This window comes from Archocentrus centrarchus, chromosome 15, assembly GCF_007364275.1.
Source record: "Archocentrus centrarchus isolate MPI-CPG fArcCen1 chromosome 15, fArcCen1, whole genome shotgun sequence".
Classification (NCBI taxonomy): domain Eukaryota; kingdom Metazoa; phylum Chordata; class Actinopteri; order Cichliformes; family Cichlidae; genus Archocentrus; species Archocentrus centrarchus.
In genome coordinates this window covers 2,072,186-2,090,542 of record NC_044360.1, presented here as the reverse complement: position 1 = coordinate 2,090,542, position 18,357 = coordinate 2,072,186, and the positions used below count along the sequence as shown (strand labels likewise).

Below are 18,357 nucleotides of genomic sequence, written 5' to 3'. Positions count from 1 at the left end.
GACCGTGAGCCTGTGTAGCACTGCCTCGTTTATTGATAAAAACAATTTCATGATTAGTCTATAATAAATAAAGAGACAGGCTGCAATAAGGAAAACCAATGAGGGCAGGTTAGACATACACAACACAAAAGAGTAAAAATAAGTCCCACACAGCCGTGGCACTGCTTTACAACACATGCATCAGTGAGTGCAGAGCAGTGTCAGCACTCAGCAGCTACAAATGTACATGAAGCATACTGGATAATATAAAACGACATCCCAGGTCACAGAAGCTGTTCATGCTTTTGCTATTTAAATGTTCTCATCCAGCTGTGGTTTCTTCCTCCAAAGCAGTCAGGTGAAGTTAACAGGCAGTTCTTCTCACTTTGCCTCGATGAAGTGCTGCATGGTTAAAACTCCACAAATGTCTGCTTCCAGTTTCTGCTACAGCTCTGCCTCCAACGCCAATCCAACCACAAAAAACATTTGAGCATGTACATATTTACAAAAGGTTTAAAAAAAAAAACAACCTGATCTACACATCAGGATGTTTGTTGTTTAAAATTAGCATTTTGATGTTTTAAAGTGGACCTGTTCTGCTTCCTGTCAGAAAGATCGTGGACAGACCAACAGGCTTGTTTCAGGCACAGGATGAGATTAACAACTGTTACAAGATAAAGAAGGATTATTCTGAGCACAGCTGTTCTTAAAGATTCAAAGAATAAAAATGAGTGAGACAGGTCCACCTCAGAAACACTGGTACATCCATCCATCCTCCACTTATCCTTCTCAGTGTCACAGGAGGAGCTGCAGCCAATCCCAGCTGCCACTGGGTAAGAGGCAGGTCCACCTGTACAGGTCACCAGCCTCTCACAGGGCTAACACAGAGAGACAGACGACCATTCACACTCACATTCACACCTATGGGCAATTTAGAATCTGTAATGTGCACGTGATTTGTAACTGCATCTCTAAGCTGTGATATTTTACTACAAAGACACGATTGTTTCTTTTTAAACTGAAAAACTGGATTTCAGAGCTGATGAGGACACACCCATGTCCCCTTCTTGTCTGTCTAAACACAGGCAGCTCCTGAAATCAAATAAAAACATACTTTCACATGTTCTCTATGTCATGAAGAACACCTTGAGTCTTTTTTCCTGCAGCAGGCCACAGTTGGTGTTTTCTAAGACGTGGGTGCACCACCACCTTCTCCTTTGCCATCACTGGTGTCTGGGGGTTTGGAAACGCTAACGTCTCCCAGCTCAGTATTGTCAGCCTTATCAGCACTGGTGGGAGATGATGACTTTCCTGTGTTGTTGGGCTCATTGTTAACACCGAGCAGCTTCTTATCCTCGGGCTTTTCACTGTTGGGGGGAGATTCTAAGTTTGAGCCAGAACTGAGGCACGGGAGCTTCTGCCTGAGTAGATCCCTCTTCAAAAAACACAAAACTGCAACAATGACTAAAATTACAGCAACGACGCCTCCCACAATCGGCCCGGATGAAGATGGGTCCGCGGGCTTTTTCTCCTGGTATAAAGGATTGTTGAAGGGTTTGCTGTCCTCCACACTCACAGGGTTCTCCATCCTGCAGGTGAAAGTTTTCACATTACTTTCCTCAGGGCTGAGCTCCTTTCTGTCTCCGGATAGTTCCCACCCTCCGTCATCTTTCTTCCAGAAGTAGCTGACAGGCCCAGCGTTAGCAACGTCTCCGTGACATATCAGTCTGCAGATCCCTGAGGTTGGGTGGCACACCAGCGGCTGTAACTCCACCGTAGGCTTGGGCACTTCTTGGATTTCCACAGTCTGATAAGTCAGACTCTGGACCTGGTTGTTGATCTCCACTGAATACACGCCTTTGTCGCCTGAAGTCATGTTGTGGACCACCAAGTCCCCGGTCACAATGTTCAGCTCTGAGCGGACTTTAAACTTACTGTAGTAAGTTAGATCAATCGAGCCTTCCACCCACTCAGCCAGCAGGTTTTTGTCGTATTTCCACACGATGCTGAAGATCGACCCAGAGACCTTCTGAGGGCTGAGCCGAAGGTCTCCGCCTGCCTTGAAGTACTTCTTCTCAGTCTGGGCCTCAGAGACGCTAACGTTAGCCGCCAGCAGCGCTGCGAGGACCGCGAATACAGCCACAAATTTCTCCATGTCGAGGTGATCAACGTAGGAGAGTCAGAGTATCGATCTTCATATGAATAAGAACTTAATCTTGGAAATCTTTTTAGGCGGGTCAGTAAAAAAAATAAAATGACGAACGTGAGGCCGGAGATAAAGAAAGAGCAGTCCGCCCTTCCTGCGTCTGAGAGCCGAGTGAAGGCGGAAAAAAACGCTGCGTCACTCCCAGCGGTGCTTTCACAATAAAACAAACAGAAGCACGAATCCATCCACAGTTCAGGGCTAAATTAAAATCATATCTTTGGTTTTTCTACCTATGAACCAGATGATTTCTTCCTCAATAAATTAACACACATTTTTATTGTTTTTGTAAGCAAATGTTGAAGTTAATTTAGTGATCAAGGAGCTAAAAGTAGGTAAGCAAAAACTTGAATTAGTTGCATAAAGTAGCTGCAAACAAAGAACTACATTGGCTTAATTATTCATTAATCTGACGTGTTTATGCTTCATTATAATTTCGATGTATTGTAAAAGTCAAACATAAAGTGTGACTTTAATGCAAGCCTTCCTTCACAGATGTATTCATTTGTGCTGCACATTAGGACATATTCTGCTTCCTGTCATATACACACTCTTAAAATGGCAGATGTTCATATTTAAAATGAAAGGTGGGCTTTCAGCGAGGAACGGGAGCTAAAACAGCTGGTTTCAGACAGAATGAAATGATGTATTGTTGATGAATAGAAATTATTTTAACCCAATAATTATTCAAAGCTACTCTAGAAGAGTCCACGAATAAAACAAGGAGGTGGAAATGAGCAGTTCACGTGCACAACTACAAACTGCTGCTGCAGGAGATGGGAGCTCCCATCCCTGCACTTATAATGCACACCCAACTACTGCAGTTTACATTTCATGCTCAGATTTAATTTAAACTTCCTGTCTCCCTTTAAAAAATAAACTAGCAGTGCTGTACTGACATTAATAACTGAGGATAACTGGCTTCTTTTAGTCTTGGAGTCTATCTCATGCTCCACTCTTTTCCAGTGTCCTTCCTGTGCTGCTCACACTTCTTTCGTATTTTTGTCTCCTTAGTACCCACTTGTGCAACACTCAAATACATTTAACCCTCCCTTCTCCACTTGGTTAGGATACAGCAGGAAGCAAATCTGGAGTTATGTAATCTATTCAGTATCAAAGCTTCACGTCCACCTTTCCTTCCTGGGAGTTTTCAGTCTGCAGCAGCTCTACCATCATTGCTGGCATCCTTTTTGATTCTGCTCATTTTAATTATGGTTTTATTCCTGTGCCTTTGGATCCTGTTGTCCATATGTTACATGAAGATATGCTTTGTTTTTCCTTTCTGCTCCCCAGAGGGTCACAGGTGAAAGCAATCAATACAGGTGAAGAAAGACAGGAAGTCAGGAAGTGTGACTTTCCTGATAATCCTGATCGACATCGCATTTGTATGAAATAATAAACCAGAACAGCGGCTGATTTATTTTGAAAGTACAGAGGAAAAAAACGTAGTTTCCGTAGAAACCGAAAGTAACCCGGGGACTTTTCCTGGGCATGCTCACTTAATATTTCTGTGAACTACAGCAGAGTGAACACGTGACAGCATAAGCGTCTGCATTAAAGATATCATTTGTTTTAAATTATAAAAGTAAGAAGAGCAGGCAATAAAAGTGTGTGTGTGTGTGTGTGTGTGTGTGTGTGTGTGTGTGTGTGTGTGTGTGTGTGTGTGTGTGTGTGTGTGTGTGTTTCTCTCCTCTGCCTCTTCTGCTTCTGTAGCTCCTCTTAGCTATTCTGGGGATGTTTTTGTGTTTCCTTTGGAGTTCCTTCATCCTTTGATAATTTTTGTGCATTAGACTATTATTATTATTATTATTATTATTATTATTATTATTATTATTATTATTATTATTACAATAATAATGGTGCCCTGTACTTGTGTCCTCTCCTCACAGAAACATCTACACTGAATGTGTGAAAGCTGCTGCATTATGGAGAGCTGGCTTTATAAACTTGTTATTAATGAAACGAGCTGCTGCAGTTCTGCGAGACGAACAGGAGGCGGATGATGATGATGTCGCACCCTGAAACTTCATGAACTGTGTTCCTGCTGGACTGGCACATGCTGATCATACCGGCTGGAAGCCTGTTATGGTTCCGGTCTGGGTTCCAGGGTTCAGAGTTTTTGGATTCATGTTCATTATTTGGTGTTCTTTGATCAGTTTCATCTGCATCATGCAATGCTGCTCTATCAGAGGATAAAAAAAGGAGGTGATGAATAAACGAGCAGAATATGTCTCGTTTGCATTCACATGACTTTTATTGGATTCTTTTATTTCACTATAAATAAACATTTCAGAGTAGTTTTCCTGCTCAGTATGACAAATAGTCACCTATGCAGACAGAGGCAGCAGCAGTTACAATAACACAAAACATTCATTATGTCACAGACAGAAAACCCACGCTGCCACGCAGCTTCACACAGAGTTACAGGTTAGTGGGACCGATATCCCTGAAGCCTTCAAGCTTCTTAATGCTCTTCCTGATAAATTCTCGCATATAAAAAGCAAGCAGAGCCACAGAAACCAGGACAGCAGCTCCGAAAGCTCCACCCACAAAAACCCCCCCACCTGTCCAGCCAGAGTCAGGTGTTTTTTTCTCTCTGTAAAACGGGTTACCGATGGGCTCGCTGTCTTTCTCGCCCACCGGGTTCTTCATCCTGCAGGAGAACGTTCTCACAGGATGTAGTTCATAAATATTGAGGATCTCTATCTTCTTTTCTGATTCCTCCCACTCTCCATCTCCCATCTTCCAGAAGTAGGTGATGTTCTCGGGATCTTCAGCGTGTCCGTAGCAGTGCAGAAGGCACCGAGTCATAGCCTGACTGCAGGCCAGAGGTGTCACAAACGCATGAGGCTGGGGCACCTCATCCATCTCAGAAACACTGTAAACCTGCCTCTGGGGCTTGCTGTTGATCTCCACTGAAAACACTCCACCGTCCTCTGCAGTCATGCTGCGGACTTCCAGCACCCCTGTGTTCGTGCTGAGGTCTGAGCGGCCCCTGAACCGTCCGTAATATCCCGGCTCGGTCTCTCCATCCACCCACTCAGCCAGCGGCTTATCGCTGTGTTTCCACGCCACGCTGGTGATGCGTTCAGGGACCGGGACAGGCTGCAGAGCCAGAGCGCCTCCAACCCGAAAGTATGACTTTATAACCCGGGCCTGAGAGCAGCTGCGCGCGGTCAGGAGCAGCAAACAGAGGAGCCAGACAGCAGCTGACCGCTCCATGCTCACAGATCAGACCAGAAGCACACGGAGGGCAAAAACTAGATCCTCATATCTGCCTTAAGTCACCTGCTCACGCGCCGTCGATAAGACCTTCACACCTGAGACTGAGAGAATGGCGCAGCCGGGATCCTCAGTCAGAACATAAACGCTAAAACCGAAAGTGAAGATGGTACTTTCCGATCTGACCTCACAGTTAAACCAGCCCGTACCGACTCCTGTCTGACACCGAGAATTAACAACAGTTTACATTAATATCGTATTAAAAAGTAATGACGTGTAAAAACCTGTCAGGTGTAGGACTCGAGCCGGTGTCTGATTGGAGCAAATGAATTTATTTGGCATCTTTTCATTCTTAATGTCATTTTAACCTCCCTGATTGATTCTTCATTTATCTTTAGGCTTTGTGTGTATGTACGCGCACACACACACACACACACACACACACGGCATATAAACAGAAAAAAGGTGACAGTGAAGCAATGCAGAGAAAAACAAACGTCCCTCAGAGATGAGACTCTGGGGAAATAGCTGCATGTTTGCACGTGATCAGTGGGGATTCCGTGATGACGTCACTGACTGACGAATCCAGAAGTAAACTTTGGTACTTTCCCCTGTCACCAGCCCCCCCCCCCCCCACACACACAAATATAATCAGCCATACCAGTTCAGACTTTTCCTAATTGTCTTGTCATGAACTTTAACCTCTGAGTCTCAGGCGGAGCTCTAGAAGTTTTGCTGGGATCTCCGCTCCTGTGAAACCAGAAGCTGTCCGAATGTTTGCTTTGATGGACTTCAAACTGGAAATCACCTGATCTCCCAGCATGCATCACCTACTCTGAAATCACTGATGTTTCCCCCCCATCATCATGTTGACACACCTGAATGCCCCAGACCTGCTTTTACAGAGAGGATCAGTTAATTCAGGTGCACCTGATCATCAGCATCTGACTGAATTCCTGTGGAAGCAGTGAGGATGGACTTTTTTGTTTTTACAGTAAGTGATGACATGTTGTGTTACATATCTATGGTGAGATACACAACAGCAGTGGGCAGAGCACAGAAACCTCACACTCTTTTAGTCCACTGACAGAAACACCAGTTTAACCCACTGTGGTTTAGTTGAAACCCTCATTTCTAACCAGATCAGATCATCATGCTGACACCTTAATGACCCGTGTTTAATGTTGCATTCAAGTGCCCAGTGTAAATCTGAAAATCCCCCACCCCTCTTGAGTGGATGCTGCATTTCATTCCTGAAACTCTGAGTCTTATGAATCAGATGGAATAATTAACAAGAATAAAACAAGTAAAAACCTCTTTAATTTTACAATTTGAAGGATGCTGAGACAAACACACTAAAACAGTTCATGAGAAGACACACGTTTAACATTAAGGAGGTAAGAAAACAAACAGTAATAAAGTTATTTAAAATAAAGAAATAAGAGAAACGGGTTTAGTTCTGACAGCGGAGTGGGAGCCGGGATTTCTGAGGCGTCGACGTGGCTTCGTTTTCAGACGCTTTGGGCCGGGCCGGGATCTTCGTCTCCTTCTTACCTCCCTTCTTCGTCTGGAAGACCGAAGACACAAAGAGACAGAATCACCGAAACGTGCTGAACAACTTTTTCCTCCACGTTTTAAACACCTCATCAAGACTCATCCAGCAGCATTTACGGTAACGGGCAGCTCGGGTACAGCTACACACCACAGAGCTCCCTCACATCCAGATCAGCTTTGTTATACTGATACTCGGATGCTCCGTCGTTTGCTGCTCACCTTGAAGAAGGGGCCCCGCTTGCTCTCATTGAAGACGAGGTTCTCGTCGATGAAGGACGGCTCTGTGCCCAAACTTTCGTTGCACGTGCTCAGCTCGTCTTCCAGAGAGTCCTGATGCAACAGAGAACAACAACGTCACAAACCCAACAAGTTTCTTTACATTTGATCACTAAAAAAAAAATAAAAATTAAATGTTCCAGCAGAGAAACAACATACAGGGTCAGTCTGGCTCTGCTTGTCTTCCTCCTCCAGCTCCTCCTCTTCCTCCGCCTCCATGGCGGCCTGCAGCTCCTCCTGCTGCCTCCTCAGGCTCTCCAGCAGCTCGCTGCGGCGTCGAGACTTCACCAGCTGACGGGGATACACAAACTCCCGACGCTGAGGAGTCGCACCTGAAGGCAACGGGAGGACAGGTTTGAGATTTAAAACCCAAAACTGGATACAAACTCACTGAAGATGAGTTTTTAAAAACTGAAGCTCTCCAAAAGCCCCCGTGGAGATTTATTTCTATAAAACTTCAGCATTTATTCAACTTTCCAGGGAAGAAAAAGAAAAGCTTAAAAATAAAATAAAATAAAGTTGAATCTTACCGGTGGGAACGTCTTCCTGCAGCTCATCCCGCAGGAAGCCGTGTACCAGCTGCTCGCTTGTGTCCACGTGGTGTTGGAGCTCCGCCTGCTGCTGGTCCAGGGCGGTCCGGTCCAGGGCGGTCTGGTTCTGGACAGCCATCAGAGCTCGCGTCGCCTCCTCCTGCCGGTCGGACAGCTCCGCCTCGGCCGCTCGGAGCTGCTCCGAGCAGCGATTCTCAACACTCTGCAAATCAGGACAGCTTTTAGCTTTCAGGTGTTAACAGACTCAGAAACAGGCTCAGATTGTTGTAGGGATGTCTTCAGACATGGACAGATGACGTGAAAGAGAAACCTGAGTGTAAAAACTCACTTTTCCAGTAGGAAAACCACCTGAATTCTTACCTGTTGCAGCACCTGAGCTTCAGTGGAAATCTTGCCCAGCAGTGTGAGGTGTTCCTGGGCTTGGTTCTCAATGCATTCCTTTACTCTGGAGCTCCACTGGAGGTCACGCTCCACCAGACCTGCAGTCACACATGGACACACTGAGTGTGCTGTTGATGAGGGATTAGGGTGAATAATAACTGAGGAAAGGATGAGTTTGGTACCGGACACGGAGCTGTGGATGTGGGAGCAGCAGCCTGACATCTCCTCCAGAGACTGCTGACTCTCACCGGCGGTCACACGCAGGGAGGAGGCAAGGGAGGAGCAGGTGGAGGACAGGAGGTCTGCCTGGGCCGAGACCTGATGTTCGACTGCGCTGCAACCGCTGCGACAAAGACACAGTTTTAAAGCTATCGAATAAACTGTTTAACTTCAGGTGAAGAACTGATGATGTGATGAGGATTGGGGGTGCAGTAGAAGAAAAGCTTAAATCTGCAGGTGACTTTTGGGCTCCACTCACTTGCTGATGTTCTCCTGGAGGCTCTGCAGGGGTTTCTGCAGGACTCTGGAGGTCGAGCACAGATCGGTGTAGTCCTTCTGGGCCTCCATAGCCAGCAGGTTCAGCTGATCCTGGATGCACTGGATGGTCTGCTTCATACCCTGAACGAAGCAGCACAGGAACCAGTGTTAGAACACCTGACCGACATAACCAGCCATTTACATACCACCTGAAAACACAGTCGAAACAGATAAACTGTTTTAAACTGTGTCACTGATGCAACAAAGTCAAAAAAAGGCTTCCAGGTATGTGAGGGCAGAAAGCAAACAGGATACAATGCAAATCACATGACATCACTGCAGCAACTCTTCACATTCATCCTTGATTATGGACTCACTGCACGTCTCACCGACGCTGTGCTTCAAACTGCTGAGAGAACGGTTTCTATAACCGAGCCTGAAACTAAAAACTAACGTTTTAAACTTTTACTGAGTGCATTTTTATTCTATTTTGGGAGTTTTTGTTGTTAGAGTCTGTTACCATGCTGGGTAACAGACTCTAAGACTGAAAGTGGATTAAATGTAGTTTAGTTTGAGTTTTTGAGGCTGCAGACGGGCTGAAGGTGCTCCATGTTGAATGACATTTTAAAACCACATTTTAACCACAAATTAAGTCTTAACTGACCTCTGATCAGCTGCTGTGAGTTCAGACTCAGACTTTATTAAACCCACTCGCACATCAGCCAGCATCTGGGAGCATCCAGCAGACTAAGGCTCTCAGGCTCGGTGTCCTCCTGCTTTCTCTGACCTGCAGCAGCTAATTATAACTGCAGCTGCTCTGCTCCTACCTTCTGCTGTCTGTCCTGCGCCTGTCTGATCTCGTCCTCCAGCTTGTCGCGTTCGGCCTGCAGGGCGCTCAGACTCTGCACGGCGACCTCCCGCAGCCCCGCCAGCTCCTGGACCAAGCTGCTGAAAGCCACAGCCACCTCCTTCATCGCCTCCACCTGAGGAGGAGGGCAGAGAGAGAATGAATGTCACTGCTGGAAGAAGAAGAGTATTACCTCTGATATCTGATCAAATCTCAGGCACGTTTGTTCCCTGCACAGATGTTACTGGATGAAGAGGTGCAGATGTGGACTAACTTTGTCAGCCAGAGCTCGCTGCTTCTCCACCGATGTTCTCAGACTGTCGTTGAGCTCTTTGGCTGCTGATAAACCCATCAGAGTGTGGACGACCAGGACCTCCTCCATGTCCTGTCGGTGCTCCTCCTGCACACAAACAACCCCCCCCCATTAGCACAAACATCTGGAAACACCTTAAGCTGTGCACTTCCTTAATCACAGGGTACCACCGATATGCACTGAGAACATGGCCCCCAAACCCTCACCAGCAGCTGCAGCACGCTCTCCTTGTCCTGCAGACACAACGCCTCATTCTGCTGCACCTTCTCCTGAAAGCGGGCCACGCCCTCGGCCACCAGCGGCCTGACTCCGCCCACAAAGGACTCCACAGTGGTCAGAGCGCCTTTCAGCCCCGCCTCGTTCGTCATGAGCAAACCGTCTGCACAGGAAAGACCGCAGCGACGTTTTAATCACACAGTAATTTTCTCCTATTAATGCTCGACTTCAGAAAACAGAAGCAGAACTCCACAAAGTGATGTGAACGCACTGAACGCTGCAGCTCTTCAAGAAGCACAAACCAGTTTTGTGTCGTTTTCTACACCCAAGAAAGTGATTCTCTAAAGGGGGGGCTTCCACAGAGGGGTCTGTGGTGCCCGCCGTGCACCCCTCCCTGATGTCTTACCGATGGCCTGCGAGTAGCTGCTCAGCATGTGGCGCTGTTTGTCTCCCTGCTGCTGAATGCAGCGCTGCACGGCGCTGAAGGCGCCCTCCATCCGCTGGGCGAAGCTCTGCTGGATCTCCCTGTTGTGCTGCTCCACCTGCAGGTTCAGTCAGAGAAACAGGTTTGTTAGATACGTCTGTGCAGGCTCAGTCAACCAGGTGATGGCAGGCTCTGGAGCTTGAGGTTGTGACCCACTACTGTTCATGTGCCAATGTGTGAAAGCAGGAGTGGGTCAGCACCATCAGAGGTTTCGGGTGAAATTAATTTGGGACCCAGTCTATCAGGTGACCTGAAGGAAGGTGTGAAGGGTTTTGTTAGAGGCACAGAAACACTGAAGTGAGAGGTGCTTCAGGACATCTGTGAGCTTTAATGTGAAGCCACAAAGCCGGCTTTGCACCAACCAACCAGTGACCGCGCTGCAGGACCAGTTTAAAGTTGTGGTGCTTTGTGTGACTCATCCTTTGTTGGCTGATGGATCGTGAAGTTTAATCACATGAATGTTAAACAGGAGAACAAACCCAAACTCCTTTTGGGTTTGTTCTGTCGTCTCTTTCACCCTCAGTCCAACAAAAACCTCTCAGGACTTTTCCAGCCGTCTGACTCTTTCTGCTGTTCTTAGTCTGCATTCTGTGAAGCGCCTGTTTTCCCGTCTCTCAGGAGTGCTTATCCAGAGCGAGTATCTGTTTCTCCCTGAAAGAAGTCTGCTGGAGAAACAGTGGTCACACATGGAGGGTGTGGTCCCACCAAAACCCTCTGAGTTCCTGTATTTCTGTGTTTATGCAAAGCTCCACTGGCTCAACTGCTTCTCTTTTCACAGATCTCCAGTCGTTGCTAAATCTCATAATCACACCGTTAGCCGTCATCTTCAGACTGAAATCAGATCCAGTACAACACACTGACTGAAACGAAACATGTCGCTGCTTTAAAAAGATGTTTGACCTTTTTCTTCCTGTCCAGCTTATCGTGGAGGCCCGACACGTCGCTCGTGCTGGCGTCCACCGTACTCAGGAGCTGAAGAGCAAAAGCACAGAGACAAGTTTCAGACTTTAAATTAAACTGAGCTGAAGGCTGAGAAATCCCATCAGCAGGAGGAGCACGTCTGTACCTGACCGGCTGTGTCATACAGCGCTTCCTGGGCGGAGGAGAGCTCAGCGCAGACGAACTCCTCCTGACTCAGCTTCACCTGTGTCTCCTGCAGGTCTCTGCTCGTCTCCTCCAGCCTGAGACACACAAGAGAAAAACCATGATTAAGTCAAACTGCGACCCCTGGTGGTTTGAATCTGCCACTGAAAAACAGCCCTGCACCTCTGCTGCTTTTCATCCAGGTCCGCGGCACACTGCTCCAGTCGAGTTTTACTGTCCACAAACAGCTCCGTGACCTGCACAGAGAACAGGGTCGCACATTTACTCCGACTAGGATGGATGTCCAGGTTTCCTGAACCATTAGAAAACTGAGAATCGAGAGGCTAGATACAATCATTCCTACTCTGGTGCCCAACAGCACTTAAAACTCATTTTAGGTTTTCCTTCACTCGTTTCCTGCTCTTCTGCCACCAGCACACATGCAGCCGCCTCAGACTATAAATCAGGCTCGGGGGTTGAAGCGAATGAAGGTCGTACCTTCTTGAGCTCGTCCTCCATGATGGCGATCTTGTCGTTGTACTCCACGATCTGCTCCTCATGAGAGCTGATCTGAGTCATCATGCTCCTGATGAGGTTAAAAAGATGAATCAGAGGAGTCTCCCCTCACCGTTCGTCTGCCAGTTACTCGGGTTAAAAGAGTTAAACTAATAACTGAGACCTACTCGTAGTTTTCCGAGGACAGGTACACGCCGTTCTTGTCCCGAGTGGCGGCCAGGTCACGTTTCAGGCGCGCGATCTCCTCCGTGTATTCCTGAAGGACACGAAGAAGGTGCTGAAATCTGCCGCTTCACTTATACATAAAAAACAAGCACACCCTTCCAGTCTGACCAGCTCAGGTTTTCCTGAATGAATTCCAGGAGAGACTTCTTAATAGGAACTATAAGACCTGAGTTTCTGCACAATTCCCATTAAGAAGAATTCCCTCTTTTCCCTAATATTTTGCAGGCAGTCTGAGGTCAGACCCTTCCAGACTGAAATAAACCCTGAAGCTCCCGCTGACCTCAGCTGTACCTTAATGAGCGTCCTCTTGGTGAGTTTCTGGTTGACCTCGGGCTTGTTCATTATGTTTTTGGCCCTGCTGGCGTACTCCAGCGTGCTCAGCGTCTCCTGCACACAGAATCATCAGGATGAACTTCTGCACAGTTTTAAACAGTAAAAACACAAAATACTCGCATGGCGTACACAAACGTGGCTGTGAGGCCAGAAAGAGGAGGACGAGAAATTAAAACACAATTATACAAAAAAAAAAAAAAAAAAAAAAAAAATCAAGAAAACTTAAATCTGAGCCTGGAAGTTTTCACTGATGAGTCCTGAAATGCAAAAAGCACATTTAGATCTGCTGCTCTGTCAGAACATAAAGACGTTAAAGTGGACGTACCTCCAGGTTGCTGGAGGACGGCGACACGGTGGCGATGATGGAGGTTTTTGTCCGTCCTCCCAGCGAGTCCTGCAGGATTCTGGTGAGCTTGGACTCTCTGTGGGAAGAATAAACCCGATCAATAAGACTTATAAACTCTACAGATACAGCTGATCGCTACAGCATCCTTCATTCCTATAAATATGCATCAGCAGCAGAAGGAAAGCTTCTCTGAGCTGCACTGAAGTCAAACGTGGCGTTTGGAGGACACCGCGGCGGACTTCTGTTAAAGGACGAGAGGAGAGACTCGATCATTCATCTGTGACTCGCCTGTAGGGGACATGAGGCCTCTTCTCCACCAGCGCGGTGATCACACGGCCCAGCGTTAGCAGCGATTGGTTGATGTTTCCCGCCTCGCGAGCTCGCTTGTCCACGGCACCGGAACGCCCGATGTTTTCACTGCCAGCGAGATCCACCTGGAGGGGAGGCGATAATTTTAGACTTTACAGGTCGTGACGGCCTCCTCTCCGTTTAATGCCACAGATTTTTACCAGATTGAGTTTTCCGATCTTCACGAGCTCCTCTCCATCCAGAGTGATCTCCTTCATGTGGATGGTGACGGAGAACACGGAGTGGGAGCGACTGCGGAGACAACAGGAAACGGGTGAACAAACAAAAACAACGTGGCGGTCGGTGATGGCGGTGAGACCGCAGCTGTTTGTCTCAGAGCGGGTACCTGGAATAGGCGTTCATGAGCGTGGAGGCCGTCCTCCTCTTTGCTGCTCCTCGCTCCAGGATCTGGTAGACTTCATCTTTGTTGTGGACCGTCACCTCCTCCAGACCCTTCACCACCACGCTGCGCTGCAGGAGCAAACACGGAGAAACTTCTATATGCTGAGCTTTTCGCAGCAGGTATTCGTTTCGTCCGGACCGCGGGACGCTCACCTTGTTTCGAGGGTCGTCGAAAAGCTGCAGTCGCTCGCTGACGTCCTCGGTGGGGCTGAGGAGGTCAAACAGCTCCTCGTTGTAGATCTCCAGCAGGGAGACTTTGACGGAGAACTCGGTGCCGTTCTCGGAAAGCTTTTCAAAGATCTGGTGCAGCGTCCGCGGGATGATGCCGGCCAGCGGGTCCTAAAGATGCAAAAAACAGCATTTATTACAGCATCTCTACCTGCAGCTTATTTAGTTATTCAGTTACACGCACACTCATATTTACATTAATGTTTACACGTTTGCTCAGCTTTGCTGTCCTCTTGATTTGCTTTATGTCTGCTTCTTGTTAAAGCTGACCAATAACTAAAAATGCTTGATGATATTTTCACACTGCCTCCTTCATACTCTTTAATTACAAGCCGGCCAAACTCACCTCCTCCCAGGTAAACTGCTCGTCTGGGCTCCTCTCTCCCTCCATGGTGAACGTCTTTCCCGTACCCGTCTGACCGTAGCTGTTTTTTATTTCGTATCATCAATAAAAAGATGAAAATAAAAAGTGATTAAAAACTAAATTCATCCAGCAGGGCTCACGCTGACGCTCGGGTATCTGCAGGGCACTCACGCAAACACGGTGCAGTTGTATCCCATGATGACTTCGTCCAGGATGGGACAGACGACGCTCCGGTACACGTCGATTTGCTTGGCAGACGGCCCAAAAACCTGAGGGAGGTAAATCTGCTGTTACAGCCGTAGAATTTCTCACTTCTTTGTCTGACATAACAGTGGAAAAAGGACAAAAACCAGCATCCCTGACGATGATGTCACCATCACAATGAAGTTGCAACAATGAGTTTAAAATCAGGAGAAAACTGGCAGCTGTTTCAATAAGAAATTCATTTTTTTTAAAACCTTTTTCATAGAAAAATACTAAAATAATTTGAACCTGCTGTGTGACCACAGGACGAGCTGCTTGAGTTTTACTGAATGTCCGTGTATAAAAGGAAAGACAGGAAGGATCGCCCGTCTTCACCCCGGCGTCCGCTCACCATGTCAAACGTGTAGGTCTTTCTCGACGCCTTGTCGTTCATCCCTCCCGTCCTCACGATCACCTCTTTCCGGTTTTGATCGCAGTCGATGACGCCGTAGGACGACTTCCGCTCCATGGTGTTGAAAGGTCTGAAAACACGGCACGGGAAAACTTCAGAGACGTCATCGGCAGGTCCAACATTTAGGAAAGCTTTCCCAAAAACATTCCCAACAAAAAGCTGCTGCTGGTTTTGACGTCAGATTAAAGTCACCGTTTGAGTTTTCTGCCCATCTGTCAAAGCACCATTTTAAAATAATAACTCTTATTATAATTAGAATTAGAGTTTCTGCAGGTACTTTGAGCCAAATGAGACTTTTTAATGCAACATTAATGAGCTACAAATATAGAATTCACATAATAGGGTGAGACATTTTAGACTTTACGGCCTCTTTGGGGGAAATAAAGTTTAACATTGGATTTTCTGAGCAGCTCACTTTAAATTGCTGAAATTTCTGACCTAAATTTTCAGCCCCTGCAGACTCGCCCGCTTCACTCTCCACATGGTCATGAAATGATACCATGTTAGCACATTATGGAGTCTTATCTCATTTACAGTCTTGTTTCAGAGAGTGTAAAAACCCACAGGACAGAAAAGCAGGAAGTCTAAAAATGACTGAAACTGCAACCAGAAACAGCTTTCACTCACTTCAGCTTTCCTCATCTGTAAACAGAAACCTGTGAAGCACCATTTCATATCCTGATCCGTATCATTATCCTTGGATGCTCAGAGAGCAGCTTTGCACTGATTCTTTGTCTGATCCTCGGTGCGGCCCCGTCGAGCCATTTTAACTCCATTTCCCACTTTTTAAGCCAACTTTCTCCTCACCGGCTGCCCTTCAACTTAGGTGGGTGGGGCTTCAGTGCTCTCTGTGACATCATATAGAGCTGACAGAACAAAAAAACTGCATAAACCTGAGCATCCTGCAGGGATTACTTGCATATATGTTGACCTCATTACTGAAACCATGGGTCATGCTTACTTTGAACGTCCACGTCACCATCATCATCATCATCCAGTTACAGCAAAGAACCAGCATTAAGCATTAAGACCTTCAGAGGAAATAAATCAGTGGTTTAAACACAGAGGCTCCATTTTGGGTCAAATATTAACTGTAAGACTGCAACTAATCCTGATTTTCCACAGTAAGCAGACGTTTATGTTCTCATTTGGTTTTGGAGACTGTAAAACGTCAGTGGACTCTTTTTGTAAATAAGATGTACTTTTAAGGCCTCTTCCAGGAAAATAAGTGTACTGAGGGCAGGTTATCCAGTAAACACGCAGCTTTATGATGGGTTCGTGTATTTTGCTGCGTCTGTCCGCCGGGTTTTTAGCAGATTTATCACTTCTGCAGTGTGTGAGGCTGTGTCGACAGCTAGCACTGACAGCAGCACACAGGGACGCACACGGAGGCCCGTCTCCTCTCCTTACCTGCATCGCACCACCACCTGGATGTTCCTGCCCTTCTCCTCCCGCTTCGAGCCGTTCTGGGTGTTTGAAGACATGGCTGCAGAGCTCCGCGCCGCTCCGCCGGATCAGCCTGCGGGACACGGAGACATGTCAGAGCCTTCAGACTAAACGGGCAGAAACTGAAGCGACACGCTCAGAAACGCAGGAATAAACAGCAGTTTGTGTTTTTTCCGCTTTAAATGGGACGAAAGGAGCGATCATTAGCATAATAACGGTAGCTAACACGAGCTGATGTTAATCCCAAAAAACTCACCTAATATCGGTCCGCACGTCAATTCCTCCCCCTCTGCGGGCTTTCCGATAATAAATCCAAACTCGTCGATAGGTTAATAGATCGTATATTCAGCGTTAACAGGCAGCTCCGAAAGCACAGGACGCTTCTTATGATCTACCCTGGCGCACTAAAACCTCCGACAGCATACTTTTCAAACTGTACTTTTAAATTTTGATCGACCAATAGCAGGAGAGTAACGGCCAACGCATAAACGCCATTGGTCAGCATCATCATGTGACACTGCCTTCGCGGAGCATCACGGGATCCGCCATGATGTAATTAGAAGGTAAGTCCAGCAGGGGGCGACAATGTTCTGATAAATCTTCATTAAAACAATAACAAAAACGACTTTTATTCATAATTATGAACAATTGTTACTGATTATAACTTATTTTTATATCCCAGACTAAACAGTTGGACTTTTATATGGTGTTTTAGTTACTGTATTCAGTTTTATTTTATTTCCTTTAATAAATAGAAAATACAAGGATTTAATGGCTTCATTGATGGAGTCATTTCTCTCATATTTTTGAACCTCCGTTACATATAAAACACTTGGATTTTATGTTTAAAGTGACGCAGTAATTTGGTGATTTTGAACGTTCTTGATGTGTTTTGTGGTTGTTTTGTGTTTTTTATGCTTTTTGTCTGTTTTCTTGCGCTTATTTTTTTTTTCATTTTGAAATAAAAACTCTTTTTATGATTTATGGGTCTGTTTGTGGTCATTTCTTTAATTTGAATCTTATTCTGACCTTTACGAATTTGTTTCTCCTGCCTTTGATTTGTGTTTTTAAGTTTCTTTGTGAATATTTTGCATTTTTGTGCAACTTTTTGTCACTTTTTGTGGACTTCATGTCTTCTTTAATGCCTCCGTGTCTCTTTGAAATCATCGCGTGTTTTTATGTTGTTTTCTGTCTTTGATTTGAATCTTTTTGCCCACCTTCTGTACTCACCTCTGTGTCTGTGTTTTGTGTCTCTTTTTGCTGATTTTGCATCTCGGTGTGTTTGCAGTCTTTTTGCTTCATTTTGTTTTCTTGCATTTGATGTTGTGGATTTTGTGCCTTTATCGTGCAACAAGCGTGTGTTTGGACTGTGGGAGGAAAGCAGCACCAACTGGCCACATGAATTAAAAGAACTGCATGTTTTGATGCTTTTGTGTGATTATTTAAGTAGTGTTATGAATTTTACTGAAGTAAAAATACAAATACTTCTAAAATCACTTTGTAAAACAATTATTGAAAACAAAATGATGCTGAAACTTTTCCCATTTTTTGACTCTTTGTGGACTTTTTGTGATTATTTTGCATTTGTGTGTATTTTTAGTCATTTTGCTTCCTTTTTAATGTTTCCTTCAGTTTCGGTTTTTCTTTTTGGTCATTGTGCATCTTGTTGCAATCGTTTCTGCGTGGAATAAATGTTTTTTTCTGATCTACTGAAGTAAAATTTAATTTCAGTATTAAAAAATGAGAGGAAGCAGATTTTGTTTTACAGAAACGGAATTCTGAAAATCAGGATCCTTCAGATTCCAACACTCGGTGAATTTTGGGCCTGAGCTCACATTTTCATGCAGACAGGGTTCACACAGTCCTGGTGAATCAGACGGAGGGCTTTATAGCATGTAATAACACTCA

General features: G+C 45.9%; 3 protein-coding genes across 3 annotated transcripts; all 3 read right to left on the bottom strand.

The window, feature by feature from the left end:
- Nucleotides 1-15: 15 nt before the first annotated feature.
- LOC115792932 (uncharacterized) lies at nt 16-2,298 on the bottom strand. The gene has a single exon (XM_030747581.1). It carries the CDS (start codon nt 2,132-2,134, stop codon nt 1,166-1,168), a length of 969 nt encoding a protein of 322 aa, XP_030603441.1. The 5' UTR covers nt 2,135-2,298; the 3' UTR covers nt 16-1,165.
- A 2,305-nt stretch (nt 2,299-4,603) lies between these two features.
- Nucleotides 4,604-5,488, bottom strand: LOC115793558 (uncharacterized). Its single transcript, XM_030748605.1, has one exon. The coding sequence runs from the start codon at nt 5,402-5,404 to the stop codon at nt 4,604-4,606; it is 801 nt and encodes a 266-aa protein (XP_030604465.1). The 5' UTR covers nt 5,405-5,488.
- Nucleotides 5,489-6,716: 1,228 nt separating this feature from the next.
- Nucleotides 6,717-16,876, bottom strand: kif11 (kinesin family member 11). The gene is made up of 27 exons (XM_030748109.1): nt 16,706-16,876; nt 16,414-16,522; nt 14,944-15,073; nt 14,520-14,617; nt 14,331-14,409; nt 13,910-14,095; nt 13,701-13,825; nt 13,516-13,606; nt 13,295-13,440; nt 12,986-13,082; nt 12,619-12,714; nt 12,270-12,358; nt 12,085-12,172; nt 11,770-11,843; nt 11,570-11,684; nt 11,404-11,475; nt 10,426-10,561; nt 10,010-10,182; nt 9,765-9,890; nt 9,471-9,626; nt 8,645-8,784; nt 8,349-8,509; nt 8,146-8,264; nt 7,765-7,987; nt 7,394-7,566; nt 7,178-7,288; nt 6,717-6,971 (listed from the first exon to the last, which is right to left on the bottom strand). Exons 2-27 carry the CDS (start codon nt 16,485-16,487, stop codon nt 6,858-6,860), a joined length of 3,192 nt encoding a protein of 1,063 aa, XP_030603969.1. The 5' UTR covers nt 16,488-16,522; nt 16,706-16,876; the 3' UTR covers nt 6,717-6,857.
- Nucleotides 16,877-18,357: the final 1,481 nt, after the last annotated feature.